This window comes from Arachis stenosperma, chromosome 4 (assembly GCF_014773155.1).
Source record: "Arachis stenosperma cultivar V10309 chromosome 4, arast.V10309.gnm1.PFL2, whole genome shotgun sequence".
NCBI classification, from domain to species: Eukaryota; Viridiplantae; Streptophyta; class Magnoliopsida; order Fabales; family Fabaceae; genus Arachis; species Arachis stenosperma.
In genome coordinates, this window is record NC_080380.1 from 29,343,320 (window position 1) to 29,363,979 (window position 20,660).

A 20,660-nucleotide genomic window follows, 5' to 3' on the forward strand; every position below is an offset into this window, starting at 1 on the left:
AATATGGATATAAATTATATTGATTTATGTGTTCAAATTTTGATAAATATAAGTGTAAATTATATGTTTTTTATGTACAAAATTCATATAAATATGGATACAAATTATTAATTATTACTCAAATACTGACAAAAAATAATAATATTTATTGGTCATGTGTAGTATTATTCTTATAACAAATGCCATATACAGATTAAAATTAGTTATTATGTATTTGTATATAAATATATGTGTATAAGTGATGAGCGGATAATTTATACGCTTTTTGGCATTGTTTTTAGGTAGCTTTTAGTAAGTTCAAGCTACTTTTAGGGATGTTTTCATTAGTTTTTATTTTAAATTCACATTTTTGGACTTTACTATGAGTTTGTGTGTTTTTTTGTGATTTCAGGTAAATTCTGGCTGAAATTGAGGGACCTGAGCAAAACTCTGAAAGCAAGGCTGACAAAGGACTGCTGATACTGTTGGATTCTGACCTCCCTGCACTCGAAATGGATTTTCTGGAGCTACAAAACTCCAAATGGAGCGCTCTCAACGGCGTTAGAAAGTAGACATCCAGAGCTTTCCAGCAATATATAATAGTTCATACTTTATTCGGGAATTGACGACGTAAACTGGCGCTCAACGCCAGTTCCATGTTGCTGTCTAGAGTCAAACGCCAGAAACACGTCACGACCCAGAGTTGAACGCCCAAAACACGTTACAACTTGGCGTTCAACTCCAAGAGAAGTCTCAACTCGTGGATAGATCAAGCTCAGCCTAAACACATACCAAGTGGGCCCCGGAAGTGGATTTATGCATCAATTACTTACTCCTATAAACCCTAGTAGCTAGTTTGTTATAAATAGGACTTTTTACTAGAGTATTAGATATCTCTGGACGCCTAGTCCTTAGACCATGGGGGCTGGCCATTCGGCCATGCCTGAACCTTTCACTTATGTATTTTCAACGGTGGAGTTTCTACACACCATAGATTAAGGGTGTGGAGCTCTGTTGTACCTCAAGTTTTAATGCAATTACTTCTCTTTTCCATCCAATTCGATTTATTTCTGTTCTAAGATATTCGTTGTACTCCAACTTGATGAATGTGATGATCCATGACACTCATCATTATTTTCACCTATGAACGCGTGTGACTGACAACCACTTCCGTTCTACCTTAGGCCGGGCGCATATCTCTTAGATTCTCTAACAGAATCTTCATGGTATAAGCTAGATAGATGGCGGCATTCATGGGAATCCGGAAAGTCTAACCTTGTCTGTGGTATTCCGAGTAGGATTCTGGGATTGAATGACTGTGACGAGCTTCAAACTCCTAAAGGCTGGGCGTTAGTGATAGACGCAAAAGAATCAAGGAATTCTATTCCAACCTGATTGAGAACCGACAGATGATTAGCCGTGCTGTGACAGAGCATAGGACCATTTTCACTAAGAGGATGGGATGTAGCCATTGACAACGGTGATGCCCTACATATAGCTTGCCATAGAGAGGAGTGATGAGAAGGAAGAAGGAAGAAGTAGGAAAGCAGAGATTCAGGAGGAGCATAGCATCTTCATACGCCTATCTGAAATTCCCACCATTAATTTACATAAGTATTTCTATCTTAGTTTATTTATCTTTATTTTCTATTTATCCCATTAATCATATTTAAACCAATAATCCGCCTGACTGAGATTTACAAGGTGGCCATAGCTTGCTTCATACCAACAATCTCCGTGGGATCGACCCTTACTCACGTAAGGTATTACTTGGACGACCCAGTGCACTTGCTGGTTAGTTGAACGGAGTTGTGATCACACGTGCCATTACCAAGGATTATTAAAATCCCAATTCATCATACCATGATCTCTTTGGGGTATTTTTGATAGAGCCAATATTTAAAATTCATACAAGTACAAAGAGACCAACTTTGAGGATCACAATTTTGTCCACCGAGTTTTTGGCGCCGTTGCCGGGGATTGTTCGAGTTTGGACAACTAACGGTTCATCTTGTTGCTCAGATTAGGTAATTTTCTTTTCAAAAAGTTTTCAAATAAATTTTTCAAAATTTTTCTTTGTTTTCGGTTTTCAAAAAAATTATTTTCGAAAAAATTTTTAAATTATTCTATGGCTTCAAAACTTTCAAGAATGAACTCTAGAGTTTCATGGTAATATGTTGAATCCTAGCTGGCTGTAAAGCCATATCCAAACTCCTTTGGGATTGGTCTTCAACAAATCAACAAATTGGGTATGTATATGGTGTGGATGACTTATCATCTGTTGCATGCCTGATTTGTATCTCCTAAAGCTGACTGGCTATTAAGCCATGTCTAACCCCTGAATTGGAGATTTAGACTAACATTGAAAGATTCCTGGAATTCTTCTTAAAGATTTTGAATTTCTTATTTTTTTTCCATATGTTTTCCGAAAAAATCAAAAGAAAATACAAAAAAATCAGAAAATCATAAAAATAAAAAATATTTTATGTTTCTTGTTTGAGTCTTGAGTCAATTTTTAAGTTTGGTGTCAATTGCATGCTTTAAAAAATTTTTCTTGCATTTTTCGAAAATTCATGCATTCATGGTGTTCTTCATGATCTTCAAGTTGTTCTTGGTAAGTCTTCTTGTTTGATCTTGATGTTTTCTTGTTTTGTGTTGTTTGTTGTTTTTCATATGCATTTTTCGTTTGTTAGAGTCCATGCATTAAAGATTTCTAAGTTTGGTGTCTTGCATATTTTCTTTGCATAAAAAATTTTTCAAAATTATGTTCTTGATGTTCATCATGATCTTCAAAGTGTTCTTGGTGTTCATCTTGACATTCATAGTGTTCTTGCATGCATCATGAGTTTTGATTCATAATTTTCATGTTGTGAGTCATTTTTATGTTTTTCTCTCTCATCATCAAAAATTCAAAAAAAAAAATATCTTTTCCTTATTTCTCTCCAAATTTTCAAAATTTTAGGTTGACTTGGTCAAAAAAATTTTAAAAATTAGTTGTTTCTTACAAGACAAGTCAAATTTTCAATTTTAAAAAAAAAATCTTATCTTTTCCAAACTTTTTCAAATCAAATATTTTTCATTTTTATCTTATTAATTTCAAAAATTTCAAAATATTTTTTCAAAAATCTTTTTCTTAATTTTATTTCAAATTTTCAAAAATTATGCTAACAATTAAAATGATTGATTAAAAAATTTGAAGTTTGTTACTTTCTTGTTAAGAAAGGATCAATCTTTAAATTCTAGAATCTTATCTTTTAATTTCTTGTTAGTTAAGTAATTAATTTTAATTTAAAAAAAATTAAATCTATCTTATCCTATCTTTTATATCATATCTTTTTCAAAATTTTATCTTTTTCAAAAATTTGATTTTAAAATATCTTATCTAACTTCTTATCTTCTTATCTTTTTAAATTTGATTTTAATATCTTTTTCAACCAACTAATTAACTTTTTGTTTGTTTCTTATCTTTTTCAAAACCACCTAACTACTTTTTCCTCTCTAATTTTCGAAAATATCTCATCCCTTTTTCAAAAATTTTTTTTAATTAATTAATTATTTTAAATTTTAATTTTAATTATATCTTATCTTTAATTTTCGAAAATCACTAACTACTTTTTCAAAATTATTTTCGAAATCCTCTATCTCTCCTCTTCTTCTATTTAATTATTTATTTACTAACACTTTTCTTCACCTCTCTTCATCTCCAATCACTGCCTCTATCCTCACCATTGTGATTGGATTCTCCACTTTTATTCCCTTCTTCTTCTACTAACAATAAGGAACCTCTTTACTGTGACATAGAGGATTCCTCTTTCTTTTCTTGTTTTCTTCTTCCCTATATGAGCAGGAACAAGGAAAAATGCATTCTTGTTGAAGCTGATCCTGAACCTGAAAGGACTCTGAAGAGGAAACTAAGAGAAGACAAAAGCTTCCACCTCTGAGTCATGGGAGATGGAGAGATTCATCTCAAGGGTCCATAGCTCAGTAGAAGAGCATTTGACTGCACATCAAGAGAGTATGAGAAATTCCCTTTTCAAAAAATCTCTGAGATACCTCAGGGGATACATGTTCCTCCACATAATTATTGGAAGCAACTAAGGATAGGAACACCAAAATCACTAGGGATCATGCAACAGAAGCAAGGAAGAGACATAAAGGAGCTCAAAAAGCACCATTGGACCTTCAAGAAGGCGCCACCCTCACTCAAGTGGACTCATTCCTTGTTCTTATTTTCTCTGCTTTTTCGGTTTTTATCCTTCATGTCTATCTATGTTTTGTGTCTCTACTTCATGATCATTAGTATGTAGTAACTATGTCTTAAAGCTATGAATAAATTCTATAAATCCTTCACCTCTCTTAAATAAAAAAAAATATTTTTAAGTCAAAAGAACAAGAAGTACATAAATTTTGAAAATTGTCCTTGAATTTAATTTAATTATATTGATGTGGTGACAATACTTTTTGTTTTCTGAATGAATGCTTAAACAGTGCATATTTTTTATCTTGTTGTTTATGAATGTTAAAATTGTTGGCCCTTGAAAAGAATGATGAACAAAGAGAAATGTTATTGATGATCTGAAAAATCATAAAATTTATTCTTGAAGCAAGAAAAAGCAGTGAAAAAGCAAAGGCTTCGAAAAAAAAAACTGGCGAAAAAAAATTAGAAAGAAAAAGAAAAAGCAAGCAGAAAAAGCCAAAAGGCAAGGGTAAAAAGGATCCAAGGCTTTGAGCATCAATGGATAGGAGGGCCCAAGGAAATAAAATCCAGGCCTAAGCGGCAAAATCAAGCTGTCCCTAACCATGTGTTTGTGGCATGCAGGTCCAAGTGAAAAGCTTGAGACTAAGTGGTTAAAGTCGTGATCCAAAGCAAAAGAGTGTGCTTAAGAGCTCTGGACACCTCTAACTGGGGACTCTAGCAAAGCTGAGTCACAATCTGAAAAGGTTCACCCAGTCATGTGTCTGTGGCATTTATGTATCCGGTGGTAATACTGGAAAACAAAATGCTTAAGGCCACGGCCAAGACTCATAAAAGTAGCTGTGTTCAAGAATCAACATACTTAACTAGGAGAATCAATAACACTATCCGAAATTCTAAGTTCCTAGAGAAGCCAATCATTCTAAACTTCAAAGGAAAAAGTGAGATGCCAAAACTGTTCAGAAGCAAAAAGCTACAAGTCCCGCTCATCTAATTAGAATTAATATTCATTGATATTTTGGGATTTATAGTATATTCTCTTCTTTTTATCCTAATTGATTTTCAGTTGCTTGGGGACAAGCAACAATTTAAGTTTGGTGTTGTGATGAGCGGATAATTTATACGCTTTTTGGCATTGTTTTTAGGTAGTTTTTAGTAAGTTCAAGCTACTTTTAGGGATGTTTTCATTAGTTTTCATGTTAAATTCACATTTCTGGACTTCACTATGAGTTTGTGTATTTTTCTATGATTTCAGGTAAATTCTGGCTGAAATTGAGGGACCTGAGCAAAACTCTGAAAGCAAGGCTGACAAAGGACTGCTGATGCTGTTGGATTCTGACCTCTCTTCACTCGAAATGGATTTTCTAGAGCTACAGAACTCCAAATGGCACGCTCTCAATGGAGTTGGAAAGTAGACATCCATAGCTTTCCAGCAATATATAATAGTCCATACTTTATTCGGGAATTGATGACGTAAACTGGCGCTCAACGCCAGTTCCATGTTGCTGTCTAGAGTCAAACGCCAGAAACACGTCACGACCCGGAGTTGAACGCCCAAAACACGTTACAACTTGGCGTTCAACTCCAAGAGAAGTCTCAGCTCATGGATAGATCAAGCTCAGCCCAAACACACACCAAGTGGGCCCCGGAAGTGGATTTATGCATCAATTACTTACTCCTGTAAACCCTAGTAGCTAGTTTATTATAAATAGGACTTTTTACTAGAGTATTAGATATCTCTGGACGCCTAGTCCTTAGACCATGGGGCTGGCCATTCGGCCATGCCTGAACCTTTCACTTATGTATTTTCAACGGTGGAGTTTCTATACACCATAGATTAAGGGTGTGGAGTTATGTTGTACCTCAAGTTTTAATGCAATTACTACTCTTTTCCATCCAATTCGATTTATTTCTGTTCTAAGATATTCGTTGCACTCCAACTTGATGAATGTGATGATCTGTGACACTCATTATCATTCTCACCTATGAACACGCCTGACTGACAACCACTTCCGTTCTACCTTAGGCCGGGCGCATATCTCTTAGATTCCCCAACAGAATCTTCGTGGTATAAGCTAGATAGATGGCGGCATTCATGGGAATCTGGAAAGTCTAACCTTGTCTATGGTATTCCGAGTAGGATTCCGGGATTGAATGACTGTGACGAGCTTCAAACTCCTGAAGGCTGGGCGTTAGTGATAGACGCAAAAGAATCAAGGGATTCTATTCCAACCTGATTGAGAACCGACAGATAATTAGCCGTGCTGTGACAGAGCATAGGACCATTTTCACTGAGAGGATGGGATGTAGCCATTGACAACGGTGATGCCCTACATACAGCTTGCCATAGAGAGGAGTGATGAGAAGGAAGAAGGAAGAAGTAGGAAAGCAGAGATTCAGGAGGAGCATAGCATCTTCATACGCCTATCTGAAATTCCCACAATTAATTTACATAAGTATTTCTATCTTAGTTTATTTATCTTTATTTTCTATTTATCCCATTAATCATATTTAAACCAATAATCCGCCTGACTGAGATTTACAAGGTGGCCATAGCTTGCTTCATACCAACAATCTCCGTGGGATCGACCCTTACTCACGTAAGGTATTACTTGGACGACCCAGTGCACTTGCTGGTTAGTTGAACGGAGTTGTGATCACACGTGCCATTACCAAGGATTATTAAAATCCCAATTCATCATACCATGATCTCTTTGGGGTATTTTTGATAGAGCCAATATTTAAAATTCATACAAGTACAAAGAGACCAACTTTGAGGATCACAATTTCGTCCACCAATAAGGTGGGATTCGAATCCAATATTATTTAAGCAAACTAATATATTAACTAACTAACCTAAATTGATTAATTTTAATATACACTATTATTTAAATTTGTTTAAACAGTTTAGAAATAATAATTGACGAAAATAATATTAATTTGATATCAATTGAATTTATTTTATGTTAACAGTGAATTAATATGCACTAATAATCACACACAAATTGATTTTAGTATGCCATGTGTAATTTTTTTTTGTAGTGTACAAATTAATTTTAAAAATGTTATTTGTACACTAAAATCAGTCACTAAAATTAGTTATTAATGTATTTGTATATAAATATATACGTGGTTTAATTTATTTTCAATGTGTATTTATATTCTAATATATATTTTATACGAGTTACTAATTTTAGTGGCTAATTTTAGTATGCACGTAGTATTACTCAATTGATTTTCACATCATTATTAATACTGAATAATCACACACATATATTGTTGAGTCAATATTTGATATTAATCTTGATGATGACAAATACATTTGAAATTGTTTATTATAATTAATTTTCTATTTCAAACATTGCAGGTTCGAATATTAAAGTTTAATTTTAACAAAACTTGGTATAATTAATTTTAATAATAGGTGATTATAATTCAATGATTGGATAAATAAAAATAATTTTGTATTTATGTATACTTAATATTATAAAATATTTTTTGAAACATAATTATAATGTTTTCAATTAATATTTTAATTTATTTTAATTTTTTTCTCAACTAAAATAAATTTATGTAAAATAATATTAATGAAATATTTTTTTCACTTCATACATACTTATTTATTATATTAAGTTTGTTTATGCCGTGTTATATTTATAGAATATCCAATATTATAGTATATATATCTATTATCTAATCTAATTATATATCTTTAATTTTAAAGTCAAAATGTGTTATATGTCACTTTCTCATTGCAATTGGAATTAAATATTTCTCTCCAAAATTAAGGAATTCTCCTCTTCCTTACTAATTTTACAACCAAAATATACCACGTATCACTCTCTCATTGTAATTGAAATTAATTAAATTCTTCCCTCATCCTTACTAATTTTACAATCAAAATGTACCACATGTTACTCCCTCCTTGCAATTAAAATTAAATCTTTCCCTCCAAAATTAAAGAGTTTTCTCTTCCTCCATCTTCCTTTCTTTATTTCTCTCATTTATTCAACCACTCTATCTATTTTATATATCTTCATCAATATCAATGATTAATTACCAATTTAACAATCAAAATGTATAATATGACATTCTTTAATTGTATTAAAATTAAAATTGAAATATTACAATTGAAATTGAAATATACCTATATTATGTATCATATATTACTATCTAATTTAATAATCAAATGTGTTATATGACACTCTCTTATTAAAATTGAGAGAAAATATTTTTTTTTTCAAAATTAAAAAATCCTCCTCTCTTTCTTACTAATTTTACAACCAAAATGTACCACATGTCACTCTCTCATTGTAATTGAGATTAAATCCTTCCCTTCAAACTTAAAGAATTCTTCCTCCTCCTTACTAATTTTACAACTAAAATGTGTCACATGTCACTCGTCATTGCAATTAAAATCAAATATTTTCCTCCAAAATTAAAGAGTTCTCTCCTCATCCTTCTTCCTTTCTCTATTTCTCTCATTCTTTTAACCACTCTATCTTTTTTATATATCATTATCAATATCAATGATTAATTACTAATTTGACATTCAAAATGTGCAACATGACATTCTTTAATTGTATTAAAATTGAAATTGAAATATTAAAATTAAAATTGAAATATACATATATTATGTATCATATATCATATATTACTATCTAATTTAATAATCAAATGTGTCACATGACACTCTCTTATTAAAATTGAGAGAAAATATTTTTTTTAAATTAATAAACTCCATTCCTAAATTATCTCATCTACCTCTCTCTATTTTTATATTTCTGTCTACTATTTTTACTCTATATATATTTTATATTTTATTTTTATATTATTAATTTGACAAAGCAAAATATGTCATCCGATATTTTTTTACAATTGAAATAAAAAAATTTTCTTCCAAAATTAACAAACTCTCACTCTCATTCTCATGTTTTATCTTTATCTTTCTCTCTTTTCTCTCATTCTCTATTTTTCTATCTTTCTCTTCTACAGAAAATAAAATTAACACAATAATATCATTTAAATAAAAAATATTATTATTATTGTTATTATAAGCATAGTTTTTTAGTTTTTTATTTAGTGTTAAATTTTTACCGCTTATCTTTCTAATCTATATTTTTATTTCTCTTCTTTCAAATATTTATTACATATATAATTGTGAGAGAAAACTAATGTTATAATTAAAAGTTAGAATCAAGATTCAATTATTTTTAAAAAAAATTAATTTTGATTTTATTTTATAACTATCAGTATAATTTTTTATGTTAATATCTAATTATATTTTTATATACATAGAGAGAAAAATATTATTTTTAAGTAACAAGTATAAAAATTAATTATTTCTATTTGTGCAACAAACATAACAGCTAATACCTAATTAAATGTAAAAATACACACATTAAATTGTTTTAAATTTTAGATAACGAATATTAAAATTAATTATTAATAAAATGTTACACTTTTTCATATAAAATAATAACTAAAAATTTTATTATTTAATTTTTTATCTACAGATACTTTAGTCATCTTAGTTAGAGACTTTTGTCAATCTAATTTTCTTTTATAAAAGTAATTTGATTTTATAAATCTTTTGTCTAATGTATAATCTATACTATTAAAATAAAATAGACATAATTTTAAAAAATTTGTATTCTCGTAATATTATTATGGATAAAAATATTAGTTATTAAATATACATAAGTTGTGACTTGTGAGTAAAAAATCTTAATTTTATATCACCCACCAAAGGACCAAGGAACTCAATGGTATCACCAATTTACTAGACCAAGCCATGTAAGGAGCTGTTATTTCTTACTATTGACATTAATGTGTTATGTACCATGGCCCCTGCTTACTATTGACATTAGTGTGTTATATCACCAATTTTTCTTACTACTGATACTGAATGCACTGAACAAGTGTCATCAACTGTGGCCACAGAAAGAATCGTATTCTCTCCATAAATTTTATTCTGAACTGGAGTACGATCCAAATAAATAAATAAGGTAATTATTCTAATGAAAATATTAAAAATATTTTTTTATGAAAATTTTATTTTAAAAAGTATGATTTATTTATTTTGTTATGATTTAAATAAAGATAACACGTTTATAACATATAAAAATTAAGTTCTAAAATTTATCATCCAATAATCAAAATGAAATATATTTATACGAAAACAATTATAAAACCTTCATTGAAGTATCATCAATAAATAATCATAGTTCATATATCTAAGAGCAATAGTGTTCGAATATAATAAAAAATAATCAAAATTTATCTTATTTAATAATTAATTTTAATTATAATATATAATTATAAATATTATATATATAAAATTATAAATACTATATAAAAAAGTTTAGAATGCGAGCACTTTTATTAAAATTTGGCTAATACTTAACTAGCAAAAGAAAAATAAGTAAGCTCACACTATTGAATAAAATCTCACACCATTAAAAACACCGATAATAACTAATTGATGGTTACAAATCACAAAATTTGCTTCTCCCTATCACCTCTCATATTATATTATATAAAATAACTTTAAATATTTTCTTTAATATTATGGATCTAAGAGTTTACTTGAATTAAAAAAATTGACCGCAGTAACTGTATAATCCCCCGTGGGCTCTGCATTAAGCAATACTGAATAACTGCATGCTAATTGTTCTTCAATCGACAAATAATACTAAGCATGAGAAGAACTGAAGAAAATAATTTCAATGAAGTGCATACTATTTTCAATTAGAGTATTGCAAATTGTTAATTGACTAATATAAAACATTGACCTCGTAAACATTCACCAATTACCTTTAAACTAAATTAAAGCGCATTGACCTGTGTCCTCTCATCCTAATTATTATTTGTCTTTTAACAGAAAAAGAACCACCCAAAAAATACCAAATAGTCCTAGACTCCTAGCTCATGTAGCTATAGAGTTTACTTCAATTAAAAAAATTGACCACAGCAACTGTAAAAAGAACCCCATGGTCTCTGCATTAAGCAACACCGCTAATTGTTGTTCAATCTACAACAATGTGGTGTACTAAACTCGCTAGATTTTTTTCTCAGAAATTCTCCACAAGAAAATTTCATGCCACTGCTGCAAGAATCTCAAAATGGAGGGATTTTATGAAGGAAGAGTTACAAAATGATACAAAGCGTCTAAGAACCGAAGAGAGTGACAAAGTTTGCATCTACAGAGTCCCAACGAGCATGCGTCAGGTTGAACCAAAAGCCTACACGCCCAGCATTGTTTCCATTGGTCCATGCCACAGAGGAGCACCTCGCCTCCAGAAAATGGAGATTCTCAAGAAGAATCTCTATCGCCGCCTCTTCGATCCGAATGGCCCCAATGCATCCAAACTAGACAAGGCTTTTGAGGCCCTGGAGGGGATAGAAGACAAGGTGAGGAGTTGTTACAAGGAAGAAATCGCTCTCGAAAGCGACGAGTTCCTTAAGATGATGCTGATTGATGGATCCTTTGTCATTCAGCTCTTGAGGGACTTATCGGAACAAGATGGAATTCTACAAACAAGTTATCTAAGCAGCAGGTGGATGCTGCCAGTCATTCGCCGCGATTTGATCATGCTTGAAAACCAACTCCCGTTCTTTGTTTTGAACGAATTGTTCGATTTAACAAACACTGATTCTGTTTCGTGCCAACAACAAAAACAACCAAGCAAAAGTCTCAAGTATCTCAGTCTTGAATTCTTTTACCCTCTGCTCCAGGCTGGGTCGGAAACCATTCCGCCTTGCGAGAAGCTTGACGAGTTAGAGGTTGATCACTTTCTTCATCTTCTTCGTTATGCCATCGTTAAGCGGAGCGAACTCAAATTAGAAGTGAAGGCAGGGGATCAGCGTTACATGATTCGCCCTGCAACCGAGTTATCTGAGGCCGGAGTGAAGATCAAACCGGATAAGAATCCAAACCGGAGGCTTTTGAATATAACCTTCAAGAAGAGACCATGGCTGCTAACTAGAGAACTCACTATCCCTCCTTTATACATGAATGATCACAGAGGAACCGTGCTTCGAAACATCGCTGCATTCGAGAAGTGTCACAAAGGAATCAAACCGGATGTAACGACCTACTTGTTTTTCTTCAACGGACTCATAAACTCAGCAGAAGATGTAGCTCTTCTCCATTACAAGGGTGTGCTTCACCATTCCTTAGGGTGCGATAAAGAGGTTGCGCAATTGATCAACAACATTTCAAAAGAAATGGTTCTTGACAAGAAGGAATCGTACCTTTACGAAGTGGTGAATGCAGCAAATAAATATTGCGGTAACAAATTTGCAAGAATGAGGGCTTGGTTGGTGCATAACTACCTTAGTGGATGGGGTGTGGGAATTTCAACAATTGGTGCGATTTTGGCACTTTACTTCACTTTGATTCAGACTGTGTATGGGTTTAAAGAAACGATAAAAGATTGGGGGAATTACAGGTTTGGGTCACTACTCTTAGAAGCATTGATTATTACTCCTCTCAAGGGTGTTCCAAAATCCATGGTCTCTGCAGCGGAACGTTATAAAGGAGCCGCTGGTTCTAACAATTGTGGAGATAGGTGCAGGGAAATTCTAAATATGTGTATGGAAGTGTGTATCACTGAATAAGATTTCTTGTTTGAAGGAATTTTGTTTTTCATATCGTCATATCAATCAAATAATAAGTTGAGGTTCGTCATTGCGTTGATGAGTAGAGTTGCTCTTTAGTCTTCATCACTGATTGAGAAATAGATTTTATTTTCTCTAGAAAATGGGACAAGTAGGTTATTGAAAAACAAAATTTTTACTTTAAATATCATTCTTTACTCAACTTTTAAATCTAGCATTTTATTATTTTATTTTTTAATTAAGCATTTTTTATTTTTAAAGAATCATTATTATTTTTATTTAATTTAAATTTTATAAATATTATACTTACACTATAAAAGTGAAACGATCTCTAATATACTAATTTTTTATAGAATCACCGTAGTTTTCATAATAAACTTTAATTTTGTTTTCTAGTTAACGTGAACCAAAAAAAGAATTTCAACAAGTTTATGCCACTTCAATTTTTTTTTCTAGTTTCTAAAAAAACGTGTATCAAAGCACTATCAGTTGAGTCTCTTTGAATAATTTTACTAAGAAAGAATCTAAAAAACTAATTAGGATGCAGTTAATTTGGAGTTAATTAATTAAGAAATAGTTTTTATTTTTAATTTTAAAATTCAAAAAATTAGAATAGTAAAAAATTTTTTATTGTGACCATTTTGTTGATTTTTTTAATTATTTTACATGTGTTTATAATACATTTAAAATAATAAAATAGTATACAAAATATTTTTAGCACACCTGTAAACTTTATTTAAATTTATGTTTATATTTTTTTTAACATAAATGATATTTTAATATATTCAAAATAATAAGATAACATAAAAAATATTTTTGAATTACATCTAAAATTTGCTCAAATTCGTGTTTATATTTTTTTTAATATAAATTATTTTTTAATCTATATAAAATTATAAGATTACTCATTAATGTATCTGAAATTCATCTAAAAATAATTGTATTAATTACTCTTGTTAAATAATTATAAACTACACGTTAAGTACAATTTTAATCCCTATGATTTTAGTTGAAAATCAAAATAATTTCTAACAGTTTTTTTGTTCAAAATTATCCTCAGCGTTAAATTTTATTTCAAAATCGTCCTCGAACAAAAATATGCTTGTGTTTGTTACTCGATCTCTTCCTCTATCTTTCTTATCACACTTTTTTGCTCTTCATCCTAAAATTTTCTTTCCTCACAGCAAGAAAATATAAATTGAAAATAATAAATCTTTATATTCAAACAAAATACTTAACCAAGTTGTTATAATAACATTTCAAATCACGCGCCTCCTTCTCTATTTTCTTCTTTGTTTCTTTTTCCTTCTCCTTCTTTCTTTCTTTCTTCTCCTCCTCCTCCTCCTCCTCCTCCTCCTCCTCCTCCTTCTTCTTCTTCTTCCAAATTCGCGCACGCAGGTTCTTCTTGTTCCCTCCTCCTCCTCGTTCTTCTTCTTCTTCCCCAATGTTGTGTCTTCTTGTTTTTCTTTTCCTTTTTTGTTATCGTCATCACGAATAACACTAACATTTCTTCTTCTCTTCTTCTTCTTCTTCTTCTTCTTCTCTTCGCTGTTGATAAGTATTGACCAAATTTTTTAGCAAAGAAGAATGAAATTATTCATTATCACTTTATTCAATGGCATTAGATTTCACTTCATTCCATTCAATTAGTTCAGTTTTGAAAAAATAGTCAAAAAGACTCAATCATAAACAAAAACACATCGAATTCATCTAAATGAACCTCAAATAAACTAACAAATGAATCGAAATTACTTAAGGAATAAAAAACTTGGTCAAAACTTAACAATAGCATCAACTAAACCTCTATTAACACACAAATAAACTAAAATTAGTTCAGTTTTGAACAAACAGTAAAAAAGACTCAATCATCAACAAAACACATATAATTTATTTCTGGATCCAAATGAACCTCAATTAAATTAAGACATGAACCAAAATTACTTAAAAATAAAAAATTTGGTCAATACTTATCAGCAGCATCAAGTGAATCTTAATTAATTCACAAATAAATCAAAATTAGTTTAATTTTGAACAAATAGTCAAAAAGACTCAATCACCAACAAAAACACATCGAATTTATTTTTGGATCCAAATGAACCTCAATTAAAAGAAGAAAAAAAAACACAGCAACAACAGCAATAATAAAAGAATGACGATTGAGAGAAAACACGCAAAGAAAAAGAAGGAATGCGAAGAAGAAGGAGGAGAAAGAAGAACAAGAAGAAGAAGGAAGAACATGAAGAAGAAGAAAAAGAAGAAGGAATGCGAAGACGAAGAAGGAGGAAAGCGAAAAAGAAGAAGGAAGAACGTGAAGAAGAAAGAACGCAAAAACGAAGATGAAGAAGCGTTAATTGAAACGCGCGTGTGTACAAGCTGGTGTAATGAAAGTGTTTTTTTTTTTAATTTGGGCCTGCTTGGTTGGACTTGGATACAAAATGCTTGGATGTATAGTTGGGCTATTAAATCTAACTAAGTTGGCCAAACTATAATAAAAACCACTTTAAAAAAGAAACGCATGACACACGCTCCAGTGCTCCACTAGCGCACATTTCAAAGAGTTTGTACTATATGTACAAGTCTTTCTACACTTTCTGTAGCACACAAATTTTTGTTGGAGAGCATAGAAATTTCGAAGTATAGCACACAATTTTTGAAGTACAACACACAAAAATTAGAACATAACACAAACTTATCGATATAGCACAAAAATTTTTGCATATAGTACACAAATTTTTGAACTATAACATACAAATTTTTGAAGCACAGTATACAAATTTTGCTACACCAAAATTTATGTACACATTCTTTTATTGAGTTCTATTACACCATACTATATCCCATGTATAAATCAAACAAAGTGAAATAACACACACCCCTTCATTTTCACAACACATAAATAATAGCTTGGTAGCTCACACTATCATTAAACAAATTATAGTTTATCATAGCACACAAATATTTTAGCGTAGCACACATTATTGTTCTGCATAGCACACAAATTCACATATATAGCACAAAAATCAGAATTATAGAATAATATTAATTTTTCAAACAACTGAATTAAAGAAAACTAAGATCATCATAAATAATCATAATCAAGAAAAAAAATAAAAGTATATACAATAACACACAAATATCGAGTATAGAAAAACAACACAAGTAATCGAAGCTAATAGTCTGGTAACTCACACTAATATATCAGAAATTATTAAACAAATTCTGGTTTATTACAGCACACAAATATTTTAGCACAGTGATGAGCGGATAATTTATACGCTTTTTGGCATTGTTTTTATATAGTTTTTAGTAAGTTTGAGCTACTTTTAGGGATGTTTTCATTAGTTTTTATGTTAAATTCATATTTCTGGACTTTACTATGAGTTTGTGTGTTTTTCTGTGATTTCAGGTAAATTCTGACTGAAATTGAGGGATTTGAGCAAAACTCTGAAAAAGGCTGACAAAAGGACTGCTGATGCTGTTGGATTCTGACCTCCCTGCACTCGAAATGGATTTTCTGGAGCTACAGAACTCTAAATGGCGCGCTCTCAACGGCGTTGGAAAGTAGACATCCAGGGCTTTCCAGCAATATATAATAGTCCATACTTTATTCGAAGAATGACGACGCAAACTGGCGTTGAACGCCAAGTACACGCTCCTTTCTGGAGTTAAACGCCAGAAAAACGTCATAATCCGGAGTTGAACGCCCAAAGCACATCATAACTCGAAATTCAACTCCAAGAGGAGCCTCTGCTCGTGGATAAATCAAGCTCAGCCCAAGCACACACCAAGTGGGCCCCGGAAGTGGATTTATGCATCAATTACTTACTCATGTAAACCCTAGGAGCTAGTTTATTATAAATAGGATGATTTACTAATGTATCAATCATCTTTTGATCTCAGTTTTATTTTATTCTTCATCTTAGGAGATCATTGATCACGTTTAGGGGGCTGGCCATTCGGCCATGCCTGAACCTTCTTTTACTTATGTATTTTCAACGGTGGAGTTTCTGCACACCATAGATTAAGGGTGTGGAGCTCTGCTGTACCTCAAAGATTAATGAAGTTCTATTTTCTTTTATTCAATTCTCTATCTTATTCTTATTCCAAGATATTCATTCGTACTCAAGAACATGATGAATGTGATGAGCTAATAACTCTCATCATCATTCTCACTTATGAACGCGCGTGATTGACAACCACTTCCGTTCTGCGTGTAACAAGGCTTGAATGTTTATCTCTTAGGTTCCCCAACAGAATCTTCGTGGTATAAGTTAGATAGATGGCGGCATTCATCTAGATCCGGAAAGTCCAACCTTGTCTGTGGTGTTCCGAGTAGGATCCTGGGAATCCGGAAAGTCTCACCTTGTCTGTGGTATTCCGAGTAGGATTCCGTTCATGAATGACTGTGACGTGCTTCAAACTTTAACCTGCTGGGCGTTAGTGACAAACGCAAAAGAGGGATTCTATTCCAGTAGGAGCGGGAACCAACCGGTGATTGGCCGTACTGTGACAGAGTGCGTGCATTAGCTTTCACTGCGAGGATGGGATGTAGCTATCAACCATGGGTGATGCCTCCAGACTGGTTAGCTGTGCGAGTGACAGCCGTACAGGTTATTTCCCCGAGAGGAATGAAAGTAGCCACAGTTGATAGTGAACCCCTATACAAAGCTTGCCATGGAGAGGAGTAAGAAGGATTGGGTAGAAGGAATAGGAGAGCAGGCGTCCTAGAGCTCTACAGCACCTCCATTCCGCTTATCTGAAATTCCTACCAATGAATCTACATAAGTACTTCTATCCCTTTTATTATTCCTTTCTATTTAATGATAATCATAATTACTCTTTAATTTCCCTAACTGAGATTTGCAAGGTGACCATAGCTTGCTTCATACCAACAATCTCTGTGGATTCGACCCTTACTCACGTAAGGTATTACTTGGACGACCCAGTACACTTGCTGGTTAGTTGAACGGAGTTGTGATTTCACTCGTGCCAATTTCAATTTCTATATAAGTACTACTCAAAGAATACATTGATCACAATTCCGTCCACCAAGTTTTTGGCGCCGTTGCCGGGGATTGTTCGAGTATGGACAACTGACGGTTCATCTTGTTGCTCAGATTAGGTAATTTTCTTTTCAAAAATCTTTTTCAAAATTTTTTTTCTTTTTATTTTTCGTTTTTCAAAACCTTATTTTCGAAAATAATTAATAAAAATCCAAAAAAAATTAGAAAATCATAAAAATCAAAAAATATTTTGTGTTTCTTGTTTGAGTCTTGAGTCAATTTTTAAGTTTGGTGTCAATTGCATGCTTTAAAAATTTTTCTTGCATTTTTCGAAAATTTCATGCATTCATAGTGTTCTTCATGATCTTCAAGTTGTTCTTGACAAGTCTTCTTGTTTGATCTTGATGATTTCTTGTTTTGTGTTGTTTGTTGTTTTTCATGTGCATTTTTGCATTCATATTTTCCATGCATTAAAGATTTCTAAGTTTGGTGTCTTGCATATTTTCTTTGCATCAAAAATTTTTCAAAATCATGTTCTTGATGTTCATCATGATCTTCAAAGTGTTCTTGGTGTTCATCTTGACATTCATAGCATTCTTGCATGCATCTTGTGTCTTGATCCAAAATTTCCATGTTTTGGGTCATTTTTGTGTTTTTCCTTAAAAATTCAAAAATCAAAAATATCTTTTCCTTATTTCCCTCCACAATTTCGAAATTTTGGGTTGACTTGGTCAAAAGATTTTTAAAATTAGTTGTTTCTTACAAGTCAAGTCAAAATTTCAATTTTAAAAATCTTATCTTTTCAAAATCTTTTTCAAAATTATATCTTTTTCAAAATTTTTTTATTTATTTTCGAAAATTTCAAAAATATTTTTCAAATATTTTCAAATTCTTTTTCTTATCTTTATATGTAATTTTCGAAAATTCACTAATAATTAATGTGATTGGTTCAAAAATTTGAAGTTTGTTACTTTCTTGTTAAGAAAGGTTCAATCTTTAAGTTCTAGAATCTTATCTTGTAGTTTCTTGTTAGTGAAGTAAATAATTTCAAAATTTTTTGAATTAAATCTTTTTATCTTTTATCTTATCTTTTTCAAAAAAAAATTTTATCTTTTTCAAAAATTTTATCTTTTTCAAAATTTGATTTTAAAATATCTTATCCAACTTACTATCTTCTTATCTTTTTAAATTTTGATTTCAAATCTTTTTCAATCAACTAACTAACTTTTTGTTTGTTTCTTATCTTTTTCAAAACCACCTAACTACTTTTTCCTCTTCTATTTTCGAAAATATCTCTCTCTTTTTCAAAAAGTTCTTTTTAATTAATTAATTATTTCATGTTTTAATTTTAATTACATTTTATCTCTAATTTTCGAAAATCACTAACTCCTTTTCAAAATTATTTTCGAAATTTCTCTTCTCTCTTCCTCTTCTATTTAATTATTTAATTACTAACACTTCTCTTCACCCCTCTTCATCAAAAATCCGAATCCATTCCTCTTCTTCTACCCCTTTCTTTTTCTACTAACATAAAGGAATCTCTATACTGTGACATAGAGGATTCCTTCTTTCTTTTTTTTGTGTTCCCTTTTCTTTCATATGAGCAGGAACAGGGACAAAGGCACTCTTGTTGAAGTTGATCCAGAACCTGAAAGGACTCTGAAGAGAAAATTAAGAGAAGCTAAATTACAACAATCCAGAAACAACCTTTCAGAAACATTAGCACAAGAGGTGATGGCCGAAAATTATAATAATAATGCAAGGAGAATGCTTGGTGACTTCACAAAGCCAACATCCAAGATTGATGGAAGAAGCATCTCCATTCCTGCCATAGGAGCCAATAACTTTGAGCTTAAGCCTCAACTAGTTGCATTGATGCAACAAAACTGCAAGTTTTATGGACTTCCATCTGAAGATCCTTATCAGTTTTTAACTGAGTTCTTGCAGATCTGTGACATTGTAAAGACAAATGGAGTTAATCCTGAAGTCTACAGACTCTTGCTTTTCCCTTTTGCTGTAAGAGACAGAGCTAGAGTATGGTTGGATTCACAACCCAAGGATAGCCTGGACTCATGGGATAAGCTTGTCACTGCATTCTTAGACAAGTTCTTTCCTCCTCAAAAGCTGAGCAAGCTGAGAGTGGATGTTCAAACCTTCAAACAAAAAGATGGTGAATCCCTCTATGAAGCTTGGGAAAGATACAAGCAGCTGACTAAAAGATGTCCATCTGACATGTTTTCAGAATGGACCATATTAGATATATTCTATTATGGTCTCTCTGAATTTTCGAAAATGTCATTGGACCACTCTGCAGGTGGATCTATTCACCTGAAGAAAACGCCTGAAGAGGCTCAAGAACTCATTGACATGGTTGCAAACAACCAGTTCATGTATACTTCTGAGAGGAATTCCGTGAACAATGGGGTACCTCAGAAGAAAGGAGTTCTTGAAATTGATGCTCTGAATGCCATATTGGCTCAGAACAAAGTGTTGACTCAACAGGTCAACATGATCTCTCAGAATCTGAATGGATTGCAACATGCATCCAACAGTAATAGAGAGGCAGCTTCTGAAGAAGCTTATGATCCTGAAAACCCTGCCATGGCAGAGGTTAATTACTTAGGTGAACCTTATGGAAACACCTATAACTCATCATGGAGAAATCATCCAAATTTCTCCTGGAAGGATCAACAAAAACCCCATCAAGGTTTTAACAATGGTGGACGTGCAAGGCTGAATAATAGTAAGCCATATCCATCATCTTCTCAGCAACAGACAGAGAACTCTGAACAAAACAATTCTAATTTAGCCAACATAGTCTCTGATCTGTCAAAGGCTACTTTCAGTTTCATGAATGAAAC

The 20,660-nt window shown here is 31.9% G+C and overlaps 1 protein-coding gene across 1 annotated transcript; it reads left to right on the forward strand.

Moving 5' to 3' along the window:
* Positions 1-11,206: 11,206 nt before the first annotated feature.
* LOC130976840 (putative UPF0481 protein At3g02645) lies at positions 11,207-12,821 on the forward strand. Its single transcript, XM_057901776.1, has one exon. The coding sequence runs from the start codon at positions 11,216-11,218 to the stop codon at positions 12,794-12,796; it is 1,581 nt and encodes a 526-aa protein (XP_057757759.1). The 5' UTR covers positions 11,207-11,215; the 3' UTR covers positions 12,797-12,821.
* The last annotated feature ends 7,839 nt before the right edge of the window (positions 12,822-20,660 follow it).

Bases quoted from the DNA above. Each gene is read 5' to 3' on its own strand.
- LOC130976840 (XM_057901776.1), top strand. From the start codon at position 11,216: ATGTGGTGTACTAAACTCGCTAGATTTTTTTCTCAGAAATTCTCCACA.